Source organism: Antedon bifida, chromosome 8, assembly GCF_963402885.1.
Source record: "Antedon bifida chromosome 8, ecAntBifi1.1, whole genome shotgun sequence".
NCBI lineage: Eukaryota > Metazoa > Echinodermata > Crinoidea > Comatulida > Antedonidae > Antedon > Antedon bifida.
The window spans coordinates 2,617,564-2,629,968 of NC_136233.1; the positions used below are offsets into that span (position 1 = coordinate 2,617,564).

At 34.9% G+C, this 12,405-nt stretch overlaps 2 protein-coding genes across 2 annotated transcripts in view; one reads left to right on the forward strand and one right to left on the reverse strand.

The window, feature by feature from the left end:
- Window positions 1–12,405, reverse strand: part of LOC144849637 (uncharacterized) — a 123,173-nt gene that overhangs the window by 43,562 nt on the left and 67,206 nt on the right. The window lies entirely within an intron of this gene.
- On the forward strand, window positions 914–12,240 carry LOC144849622 (lon protease homolog 2, peroxisomal-like). The gene is made up of 17 exons (XM_078706592.1): window positions 914–1,102; window positions 1,433–1,520; window positions 1,962–2,160; window positions 2,559–2,665; window positions 3,612–3,695; window positions 4,157–4,392; window positions 4,989–5,162; window positions 5,792–5,977; window positions 6,915–7,062; window positions 7,610–7,689; window positions 8,316–8,548; window positions 8,668–8,906; window positions 9,332–9,389; window positions 9,740–9,894; window positions 10,317–10,520; window positions 10,801–10,911; window positions 11,393–12,240. Exons 1-17 carry the CDS (start codon window positions 996–998, stop codon window positions 11,510–11,512), a joined length of 2,529 nt encoding a protein of 842 aa, XP_078562718.1. The 5' UTR covers window positions 914–995; the 3' UTR covers window positions 11,513–12,240.

A 12,405-nucleotide genomic window follows, 5' to 3' on the forward strand; every position in this document is an offset into this window, starting at 1 on the left:
CTATTCAAAGTCTGATTTTATTAATCTTCATTTTTCAAGTTTTTGGAGGGACAATACATCTTTAATCAAGACGTCGGCAAAGTATAAAGAGGCATCAGTATTAGTATTATTCCCTCAAACGTCAAAACTAACTGAGCACATGTGGTCACGGAAGACTCCATTACATTTTGGAGGCAATCCAGAACAGGATCCCAATTCTGGCACAACTTTTTATATTTACAAATTTTCAGATCCGTTTAAAATATCAAAATCCACTCAATGCCAGGGGCCCGGCCAGGGGTATAGCTACATTAAAAATGACTTGAATTAAATTGGAGGCAATCCAGAACAGGATCCCAATTCTATGTCTGGTTTTGGAAAGTCTGGTACTGTATTCGAAATGCGTTTTTAATAGTAAAATTGAACTTGGGACCTCAACAAGTGGTGGCTGAGTTTCCAGTTTTCAGAGAGTTCGCTGGGCGAGAATTGACTGTTTAAATATTCGTATACTAATAGGCCTACGGGAAATGAGTCAGATTCTATGATCGACCGTTGACGGTAATTTATTCCAGACGTTGTTTTATGTTTTGTGTGAAGAACAGTTGTCTGATCCTTAGATGAGATAGATGAGATATGTCTTTATTCATTTTCCATTATGACCTTCCAAAGGACAATTTGTTATCAAGTATGATTCCCAAATCTGTTATTGAATTGGAATTTTCCTTTGATCAGTACCCATATGATAGATAACTTTCCTATTCTTTCTTCCAAAATACATAATTTTACCTTTCATTAGGTTGAAAAAAGTTGCCATGCAAATTTATTCAGATCTTCCTGTAATCCATTTGTTGATGATCATCATCCAGGTAAGCTATAGTGCGCCCTCATATCTCTCTCAAATCCGCTCGAGACGTATACTTGCAAAACTTTATCCCGCGAGCATTGTATTTAGTTTGTGCGAGGCCTACTCTAGCTAGCCTAGCCTACTTATAAATTCGATCTGATGTTGCCTCAAAATGTCTTCCAACATTTCAATTCCCCATCGACTTCCTTTGCTTGTTGTGTCAGGAGGTGTATTACTCCCCGGTTCATCCATGCGTATTCCAGTTAACACACCCCGCAAGTATGTTGTTTATTATTATGCCTGTTCTGGGCCTTTCCCCTCTCCTCTGCTGGACGGTTATGGGGAGGCCTAGCTAGGCTAGGTCAGGTCTAGGCCAGTATTTATAATTAATAGGCTTAGCCAAGTAGTAGGTAGTAGGTAGCTCCTAAAAAAGGAGAATCTCTCTCTGTTGTATTTTTACTCTGCACTCCAGGAGATGCGCTATAATAGGCTATATATATCATGATTATCGTAATCTTTTATTTATACTTTTATTCTTATTCTCTATAATAAATAGGCCTAGCTTATTTATTTTGGAAATAAAACAATATCATATTTTATTTATTTCAGCATGAATATGGTGAAGAGTCGAATTCTACGACACAATACATTAAGCAGTACCGTTATAGGAGTGGTACCTAAAGACCCAGAGTCTGTGGTAAATTAATAAAATACTGTAATATTAATGTAAATTATCCTCAGTTGCAAATTCTGATGTTCTATTCCCTCAGCAGTAACATGGAGCAATTTTGTCATTAAAAGCCTAATAACTGACATCATCACCTCATTTCTTTATTCTCAATTTAGATATAGTACCAACCATAATTTAAATCACTGTTCTTTTCAAAGGTGGCAGTCTTTGGGATTCAAGTTGTTTTTTGTCATAATAAAATATCCTGGGATCGATAGACAAACATAATCTACAACTCCACATTAATATAACTTTCTTATGCATGTTTACTATACATTTTACTTGAAAACTAGAAGTTAATTCCAACTCTGTTAACTGGTAATTGCTCACTGTGACGTCACACAACTTCCAACGACTGCTAAATGAATAATTAAAATTTAAAAAATTCCAATAATTTAATTTATACAGAAAGATGATTTATCTTCATTACATCCAATTGGCACTGCTGCTGTGGTTGTTCAAGTAACTGGAACAAACTGGCCAAAACCAGCTTACAGCTTACTTGTGACTGGTTTGTGCCGGTTTGGACTGGAAAGCATTGTACAAGAGTCGCCATATCCTGTTGCTGTGGTCAATCAACTGGATAAACTACCTGGAGAAGATAATGGTATGTTTTCAGATCTCTCCACATACAGCTGATATGAGTGTTAACCTACCATAATCAAATAAGCTGTCCATTTTTAAATAAACACCCAACTAACTGCTAGCCCATCCCCATTGATGTCCGAGAGGTGGGCATAAAACCCTATGTTGAGTCAACTCTTAGAATAGCATTTTTTTTTTCAAAATAAACTCTTAAACTCAGCGATTATTGATTATTTAAAACTGTTGAATAAATGTATAGATGAATGAAAATAAATACTTAATTCTCTTTCTATACCATTAGTATATTTTGTTTTAAGGGAGCATTAAAATATTTATTATACACAAACAATCATGAATATAATTTTAATGCAAGAATGTCCACCTCCCTGCAATAAACAATTGTCTTACTTTTGATATTAGAATCTGATTCAGCTGGACTTGGCGATATTGCGGACGTCTTCCGAGAGCAAGCAAATGCGTTGGTGGAACTTCTTGATGTTACAATACCTGTTGTTAAAAAATTAAAGGTACAATTAAATAAAGTAACAAAACATTGTTGCCCTACTCTTTTACTGAGGGAAAAACAAAATAAACACCAAATTGTTTTAAAGCTCAAATTTTTATTTTTTATTAGAATTTTAAAATAGCATTTTTTTTAGCTTTCTTACATTGTTTTTTGTTGTCTTAGGCTCTGTCTACACTATCAAACTAGTTTTACAAAAAGTGTAGTGCCCAAATATGGTAGTGATATGCCCAAATATGGTAGTGATATGCCCAAATATGGTAGTGATATGCCCAAATATGGTAGTGATGTGCCCAAATATGGTAGTGATGTGCCCAAATATGGTAGTGATATGCCCAAATATGGTAGTGATGTGCCCAAATATGGTAGTGATGTGCCCAAATATGGTAGTGATGTGCCCAAATATGGTAGTGATGTGCCCAAATATGGTAGTGATGTGCCCAAATATGGTAGTGATGTGCCCAAATATGGTAGTGATGTGCCCAAATATGGTACTGATGTGCCCAAATATGGTACTGATGTGCCCAAATATGGTACTGATATGACATGATCATGTCTATGTATGTTTTTGTCGCATAAAGTTTGATAATGTAGACAGAGCTTAAATATAAATACTCTCTTGCTCTTCAACCTAACCCCTAAATAAACTGAACCTAACAATAAATAATTTGGTTGTTGATAAATAATTAAGCATGCTCTTTAGCTGTCTTCATTTTTATGGTCTGAATATATCATATATATCTGAAAAATGTGTAAAGGCCAATTCACACAGATGACCAGTAAGCTGAAAACTTCGTAGCTTGTCTGTACCTATATCCTGAGCTGAAATCTAGATTCTATATTTGTATTACCGTTACCACACGTCTGTGTAAATTGGCCCTAATACTGTACAAGTTGGATTGGGATATCAATCACCAGTTCTAATTATTTGTTGTGGGTTTTTTTTTCAGCGTTTATTGGATAGCTTACCAGTTGCAAGACTACCAGACATTTTCACGGCTATTATTAAAGCTTCTTACAATGAAAAAATCAAAGTAAGACAAAGTACATTTGCAGTACCCCAGTACATGGATTTTCATTTACATTTTTCTCTCTTTTATTTGAAGTCTCTGGCCTTAAAGCATCAGTTTATTTTTGTCCATGTAGTTTTTTTCCTCTTTAGTAGTACATAAGTAATATTTATTGCTTTCCAAGAACAGTACAATTTATAAAACGGCATAATATTTGAATGAAAATAAATATAAACAAACATTAAACTTGAGAAATTAAACAAGGAAGGCAGGGGATATCCATATAAGCACAAAGGCTTGTTTTCAAAAGCCCCCCCCCCCCCCTCCTTTCCGAAACAAAACACATTGATACAATGAAAATACAAAAATATAGATCTATTGGCCTTCAAAAACCCATTTTGATTTGATTTATTTGCATCTCAATAAAAATATAAAAAATATTACTTTACCGTTGATTCACTGTCTTGTCTTTACGATTTATCTAGGTTCTGGATGCAGTAGATGTAGAAGCACGGTTCCGCAAGACGCTGCCGTTACTGGAGCGCCAAATAGAAGGATTAAAGCTTCTTCGTCAAACTAAGCAAGGACATCTAAACACCAAGGACCCCCATAAAAACAAACGAGTTATAGACTTCAAGAAAGAATTAAGAAAACTTCAAAGAAACTTCAATGAAAATGAGAATGAAGTTGATGAAATTGCAGAGTTGGAGCAAAAATTAAAGTAAGAATCAGAAAGAGAACCAGAAAAAAACTTGTAATTGTTAAACTAAAACTCTGTCTACACTATCAAACTAGTTTGACAAAAAAAGTGATGCGCCCAAATTTGGTAGTGATATGCCCAAATATGGTAGTGATATGACATCATCATGTCCATATATGGGCACATCACATTTCTTTGTCACTTAAACTTTGATAGTGTAGATAGAGCTTAAGACTTTAAAAATGACTAAACTACTATAAAAAGGAAGTTCAGTGCAAACAGCCTTTGAATCTTTGGAAATAGTGGGAGGTTACCTCAGTGCTTGTCCATTTTAGCTCCCGTCGTGTATCATTGCATTGGGTTCTACCAGTTAAATCACTTTGTGTCCTACCATGGAATCCAAATACAAGTGACTTATGCTCTGTCTACACAATCAAATTTTTATGTGACAAAAAAATGTGATGTGCCCATATATGGACATGATGTCATATCACTACCATATTTGGGCACATCACACTTTTTTTTCCAAACTAGTTTGATAGTGTAGACAAAGCTTTACATTAATTTATATAACTATAATTTGCACAGAATGTTAGCATATGTCTGTTTGATTTCAGATCTGCATGTTTGCCTGAACATGCCTTGCTGGCTGCCACTAAAGAGCTTAAGCGCTTGAAAAAGATGCCGACAGCTCTACCAGAGTATGCCATCACAAGGACCTACCTGGAACTGATGACGGAACTGCCATGGTCAAAGAGTAGCAAAGACGTTCTTGATATCAGCAAGGCGAGGTATAATAAACAACAGTTTTTATTTTTTACAGATTAATTAATATTTGAAGAATATATTTGCTCAAATTGGTCATCACATTAGAATTCACTTAAGCTCTGTCTATGCTATCAAACTTTATGCGAAAAAAATATGTGATGTGCCCACATATAGACATGATGATTTCATATCATTACCATATTTTGGCATATCACACCTTTTTTCTACACTATCAAACTTTATGCAACAAAAAAAATGTGATGTGTCCATATATAGACATGGTGATGGCATGTCACTACCATATATTTGGGCACATCAAACTTTTTTTGTCAAACTAGTTTGATAGTGTGGACAGAGCTTTAGTCTTTTTGGTTTACAGTAAGTTTTTCAAGTTTTTAAACAAGTACTGTAGTAGAAATCATGTCTGGCTCTAAAGCTCTGTCTACACTATCAAAGTTTATGTGATAAAAAAAAGTGTGATGTGCCCAAATATGGTAGTAATATGACCATGTCTATATATGGGCACATCACATTTTTTTGTCACATAAAGTTTGATAGTGTAGACAGAGCTTTAATCCCATCCTGGTGTACTGACATTTTAAAAAAGACAAATTTAACATACACTAACCATGGGTTTGTCTTTGTTTGTCAGACATGACTTAGATGAGGACCACTATGGGTTAGAGAAGCTTAAGAAGCGTGTGATTGAGTACTTAGCTGTGAGACAGCTCAAGAATACCCTTAAAGGGCCTATTTTGTGCTTTGTTGGACCACCAGGAGTTGGCAAGACCAGTGTTGGTCGATCCATTGCACAAACACTTGGACGTACATTTCACAGGTATTTGAATATTCTGAATGAATGGCTTCTGATTATCATGGTTTTTTACGTATTAATTAGGGAGGTTTCGCAACCTTACGAATACGATAACGAAAACGGATACGTCACACATTCTGACACTTTTGAGCTGATCCCCATTCTATATCCGTAATGTGTATTCGTGTTGACGAATATCACCAGTCATATTCGTAACTACAAAACGAGTATAGTTTTTGATCTATTTTGCACATTTTGCATTTGAATCGGGAATGTTTCATGATTATAATATAATTATAGATTTATTGAAAGTAATTTAATAAAGTAATTTACTAAAATGCCTGGTAATTTTGATAAATAGCAGTTTTTAAAGTCCTCACTCGCTTTGATGTTACGCTAGGCCTAGCAGCCAAGCAACACGTACCTGTGCTTCGCTCAAATTTACCGCAGTCATATTTTAGACGGCGCCCTCAATATTTCGTTGCCATGCGAAACAGATTTTTACTGGCTTACAAAAACGAATACGTGTGCGTGACGTATCCGTTTTCGTTATCGTATTCGTAAGATTGCGAAACCTCTCTAATATTGTCAGTATATTTGTGGTTTTGAATTTAAATTCCAAATGCTTTTGAGAGATTTGAAGTTTCATATCAAAGTGTCCCCCTTAATAGGGGTGTCCAAAAGTAGAAGTTCTCCTGTATATAATAATTCTTGTGTTTTCAATGTTATTATTTAAAAATGATATTTTTTGTCTGGGTGCCCAATCATATAATGATTTCGTTCAAATGTTTCAACATTTTTAGTTTAATGTCATTTTAATTAAATAATACATAAATGTTTGTTTTGATACACTGTTGAATCTTGAATAAATAAATAAAAGTTATATGCAATTGTTATTATAATCTGTTCATGTATGTTTCTGAGAAAATTGCTAAAAATATGTACATTTTATTTTTTATAGAATTTCTCTCGGCGGCTGCTGTGATCAGTCTGACATACGAGGTCATCGAAGGACGTATATTGGGTCAATGCCAGGCCGCATCATCCACGGCCTCAAGCTTGTCGGAACGAACAATCCAGTGTTCTTACTAGACGAAATTGATAAGTTGGTAATGACTTGTTATAACTTAGGTACCAATGATTTCAGGAAAATGATATGCTTAACATGGACATGCGAACTACAGCTCTGTCTACACTATCAAACTAGTTTTACAAAAATAATTGTGATTTGCCCAAATATGGTAGTGATATGCCTATATACAATAGTGATGTGACATCATCATGTCCATATATGGGCACATCACATTTTTTTGTCAACTAGTTTGATAGTGTAGACAGAGCTTTAGTCTCTTTGGTTTTCAGTCATTTTTTTCAAGTTTTTAAGAAAATCATTTCATGCTCTAAAGCTCTGTTTACACTATCAAACTTTATATGACAAAAAAAGTGTGATGTGCCCAAATATGGTAATGATATGACATCATCATGTCCATATATGGGCACATCACATTTTGTTGTCACATAAAGTTTGATAGTGTAGACAGAGCTTAACTTTCTGCTGGTCAGATGAACTGCCATTGCTGTTAGTGGTATGTCCTGTCCACACTGTACAATTACAATCGAACTCACAACACAACTCTTGCATGTTGTCTTTTGCAGGGTAAGAGTCTGCAGGGAGACCCTGCATCAGCCTTGTTGGAGGTCTTAGATCCAGAACAGAACAACACCTTCACTGATCAGTATCCTTTACAAGCAAGATTAGTATGTCTAAAGCTCTGTCTACCCTATCAAACTAGTATGATGTGCCTAAATATGGTAGTTATGTGCCCAAATATGCTAGTGATATGACCATGGAGCTATCTCCATGATATGACATCATCATGTCCATATATGGGCACATCACATTTTTGTAACATAAAGTTTGATAGTGTAGACAGAGCTTAAGGCGCAGTCACATATGCTAGAAAATTTTGCAGTAGTTAATACAATCCACTCTTAAAACAGCTGGATCAAAATATTTAGTTGAGAAAGATGTTTTAAAGAAGAAAGAAGAATTTTTTTAAACCTTTAAAAATGTCATTTAGAATTATAATAGGAATTGTGTGATTTTCTGGGATTCTAAGATTTTAAGCTCTGTCTACACTATCAAACTTGTGACAAAAAAAATGTGATGTGCCCAAATACAGTATGGACATGATGATGTCATATCACTACCATATTTTGGCACATCACACTTTTTTTGTCGAACTAGTTTGATAGTGTAGACAAAGCTTTACTATATTGTTCTATGAAATTGGTATTTAGTTTATGAGTATAAACTGGTTATATTCAATAATTTTATTTAAATTTCCTAAACATTTTACAGTTACCTGAATGTGCCCTTTGACCTGTCACAGGTTTTGTTCATTGCAACAGCCAATAGCATTTCAACAATCCCTGCCCCACTGTTGGATCGCATGGAGGTTATCCATGTTCCAGGGTACACTCAGGAAGAGAAGATTGAGATAGCAATGCACCATTTGATTAGTAAGCAACTGAAGGAGCATGGGCTAAGCGCTGAACAGTTACAGATCCCGCAAGACACAGTTAAACTAACAAGTATGAACTCTTTTTTTGATGGTTTAGCTTCTTATGATGCTGATAAAATTAGTAATAAGTAGTGTCATGACAATTTCACTGGCGTTTTTCTAATCAATTTAAAAAAAAATTATTTCTAGTTAGCAGATACACACGAGAAGCTGGTGTTCGTAAACTAGAACGCAAACTCGGAGCCATCTGCCGCGCTGTTGCTGTTAAAGTTGCCGAGTCGCATCCCAAGACCGTACAAGACAGCGAGGAGAAGAAAGACCTTCTGCAGATAAAGAAACCAGACCAGGGGAATGATGTACTGGAGATGTCACATCCACCAGATATGCCAATTGTGATTGATGAACTGGCTCTCAAAGACATTCTCGGAGTAAGGACCCTTTTATGTTTTTTGGTCAAACATGTCATGTGAGGCTGGGAGGGAGTATCGTTGCATTATTTTTTTCCCATGATGTTAAGGCAGAAATCATGAATAATTCATTATCTTAATTATTTTCTATTATAAAGCATTGCAAGATAGCTGATCTACTTCCTAAATATACTAAACCTAACCCTCTAAATAATCTCTCTCAGCTATTTAAAAAAGAAGACATGCTATTAATAGACCTCGAACCTCCTGTGTCAGAGATTAAAGCCTTGACCAATCGACCAAACCTAACATTTCAGATGGCAAAACCTATTGATATCTTCCCCGCCCCCCCCCCCCCCCAAGCTTATATAGCGCCCCCTATAATGTCCTATATTATGTCATAAATAGTTTATACTTTGTTTTGTTTTGTTTTTTTTTTCAATTAGCCACTAATATATGAGAGTGAGATGTCAGAAAGACTGTCCCAGCCAGGAGTTGCTGTTGGTGAGTTATTTATTGTACTGTACTATTAATAAGAGACTTTGATAACTCCAGAGGGTGCCATATTTAAAAGTAAATCAGGACAAAAAAGTTCAATAGGCGCGAGGGGGACAAGAATCGCCCTGCTAGGGCCTTGATGGAAATTCTTGGCCAGATTGACCTTGTAAATATGGCGCCCTCTGAAGTTATCGAAGTCGCTTATTTATTTTGATAGGAACTAATGTTACTAATCTTATCAAGAACATCCCGTCAACAAAGTTTCCATTTTATCTTGTGAAAGTAATAAATGTGTCATGATTCAAACATGCAAAGTCACACACGTAAATAAACACTTAGTTAAAAATTGTGTTTAGGCTTGGCTTGGACTGCAATGGGAGGGGAGATTATGTTTGTCGAGGCAACTAGAATGGACGGAGATGGCCGATTAACACTAACTGGTCAGCTGGGTGATGTCATGAAAGAATCAGCCAGGCTAGCGTTGAACTGGGTCAGGAGCCACGCTGTGCAGGTGAAGTAACCATTGGTGTAAAGCTTAATCACTCCTTTACATGCATTCTTAATTTCCAAAGTGTCAAGATGTAATGTGATCTCTATGCGTTATTTATTACTGATGTTTTATGGCTTGTTTAAACCTTATAACTGTGTTTTGACTGTTTAGTCCAAGAACAAAATAAAACTATTTCAAAACTGTTTAAAAAACATGGCGATATGACAAATCATTGCATTTCAAATATTGTCTTCTAGAGCTCTGTCTACACTATCAAACTAGGTTGACACAAAAGTGTGATGTCCCCAAATATGGTAGTGATCTGCCCAAATATGGTAGTGATATGATATTTTTTGGCACATCACATTTTTTTGTCGCATTAAGTTTGATAGTGTAGACAGAGCTTAAGAGAAGAAGTTTTATTGATGTTTTTAATATTTTAGTGTGGAATCGAAACTAAGCCAGGCACTGACCTTATGGAGAACACCGACATCCATGTTCATTTTCCAGCCGGAGCCGTCGGCAAAGACGGACCATCCGCTGGAGTAACGATTGTAGCCGTTTTAGTGTCAATTTTTACTGGAAGATGTGTACGTTCTGATGTTGCAATGACCGGCGAATTGACCTTAAGAGGTCTTGTTTTACCGGTAAAGTCCATTTGAATTGTTTCTGTATCTTTATGGGTTATTTGAACTTCCCTGCCTCAATTCCTTCTTTAAGCTCTGTCTACACTATCGAGCTAGTTTGACAAAATAAGTGTGATGTGCCCAAATATGGTAGTGCTATGACATAATCATGTCCATATATGGGCACATCAAATTTTTTTGTCACATAAAGATTGATAATGTAGACAGAGCTTAAGACATCAAAATTCATACTTGATTCTCCCAACACGAAATTCAAACATTTTTTGTTGTCATTTTTCAGGTTGGCGGAATTAAAGAAAAAGTGTTAGCAGCACACAGAGCAGGTATCAAAAAAGTCATCATACCCAAGCGCAATGAGAAAGATTTGGTAGAAGTGCCACAGAATATACAGGTAAATGGTCTAACGGTCAAGAGTTAAAAAACTTTTGGCTACTGGACTTTTTCAGGTAAAACTGACCACATGGTTTTACTTTAAAAAGTCAGTAAAAGAGTAATTTAAACTTAAATACACTTTACCTACATTTTTTCGACCTAATTTAAGGTCACAAACTGTAAAAATAAATATTATATGGTCCTGTTGCGATAATTTTTAAATATGTGAAAAATAAATAGCCTGAAATTCTAATAGTTTAAGCGGCCAACTATAAATGCCATTTATTAAAATATATATAGAGCTGCACTGATGAGATCTAATAAGATCGAAGCAGTACTGTCTGCAGATTGGATATAATAATATATATGCATTATTTTACAAAATGTTAAAAAGTGTTTTTAAAGATGTATCATCCCCCAAAAATTAAATCAGACTTTGAATAGGTTATTTTGTAGTTTTATTGTAGTGTAGTGACTAAAATATTTGTTTTTACTTACAGAAAGACATAGAGTTTTCACTAGCTAAGCGTCTAGAGGATGTCTTACAACAGGCTTTTGAAGGGGGATTTCCCTCGTTAAAAGAGGCTACAGCTACTATCTCTCAAAACAGTAAACTTTAAACTCTCTCTGAGATCACAAATCAACCAAGCATTATTTGAAAAGACAAATTTAAAACAATGAATTTGAAACCCAGATTACAGTGATCACAAATCAAGTATTATTTTAAAAGACAAATTTATGCTATAAATGTTAATCGAGGCCCTACTACAGAGAAGAATCAATAACTAACGTAAATAAAATATATATAGGCTATTAACCAATCAGATGATGGGAAATTATATATAGTAACTATGTGTATAATAAAACAATATATGCCAGTAGGCAACTGAACAACTGATTTAATTCTATCTTTCTTGTGGAAGATATTTAATACAGGGGGAAATATTCTTTTAAAGCGATGTAAGGTGGATATATAAATGCATAAACGGTGCACAGGTGATCCTTGGCTGCAGTAATAACCTGAATAGAACACAATTAATTTGTCTTTTTACCGATTCCACTTGTTACAAAAAAGTCTACAATTAGTGCTAAAATTATTTATTTTATTGTCATGATATAATATAGCAATATAATAATTCATTTTAAAAATTTGAAATGAAAATTATTTATCTACAGAGATGCTGAAATAAGCTTTTAATTTGCCGCATTTTAATTATAGATATTATATGGATAACGAAAGTAAAGAGTATTATATCATTCAATCCCACTAAGAATTACAGAAAATAAGTAGAGCGTTGTAGCCTACATTGTAAACAATAAATACAATTTATATTATTAACATTGTCAATTGTGCTTTTGTGCATTTTCTACAGTGTGTATATACAAAGTATATCATTATTTATTCTTATTTACACCGAAGTGCTGCCTATTGGCCAATCGGCAAGATCTTGCGCAGAGTAGATAAATATAGCGTGACGTCATGGTGGTTTAGGGAAATTCCCATTTTGTTGTA

Excerpts from the sequence above, each read along its gene's own strand:
- LOC144849622 (XM_078706592.1), top strand. The coding sequence starts at position 996 with ATGTCTTCCAACATTTCAATTCCCCATCGACTTCCTTTGCTTGTTGTG. Across the intron at positions 7,690-8,315 it reads AACAACACCTTCACTGATCA|TTACCTGAATGTGCCCTTTG; the intron begins GTATCCTTTACA and ends AACATTTTACAG. Across the intron at positions 8,549-8,667 it reads AGACACAGTTAAACTAACAA|TTAGCAGATACACACGAGAA; the intron begins GTATGAACTCTT and ends AATTATTTCTAG.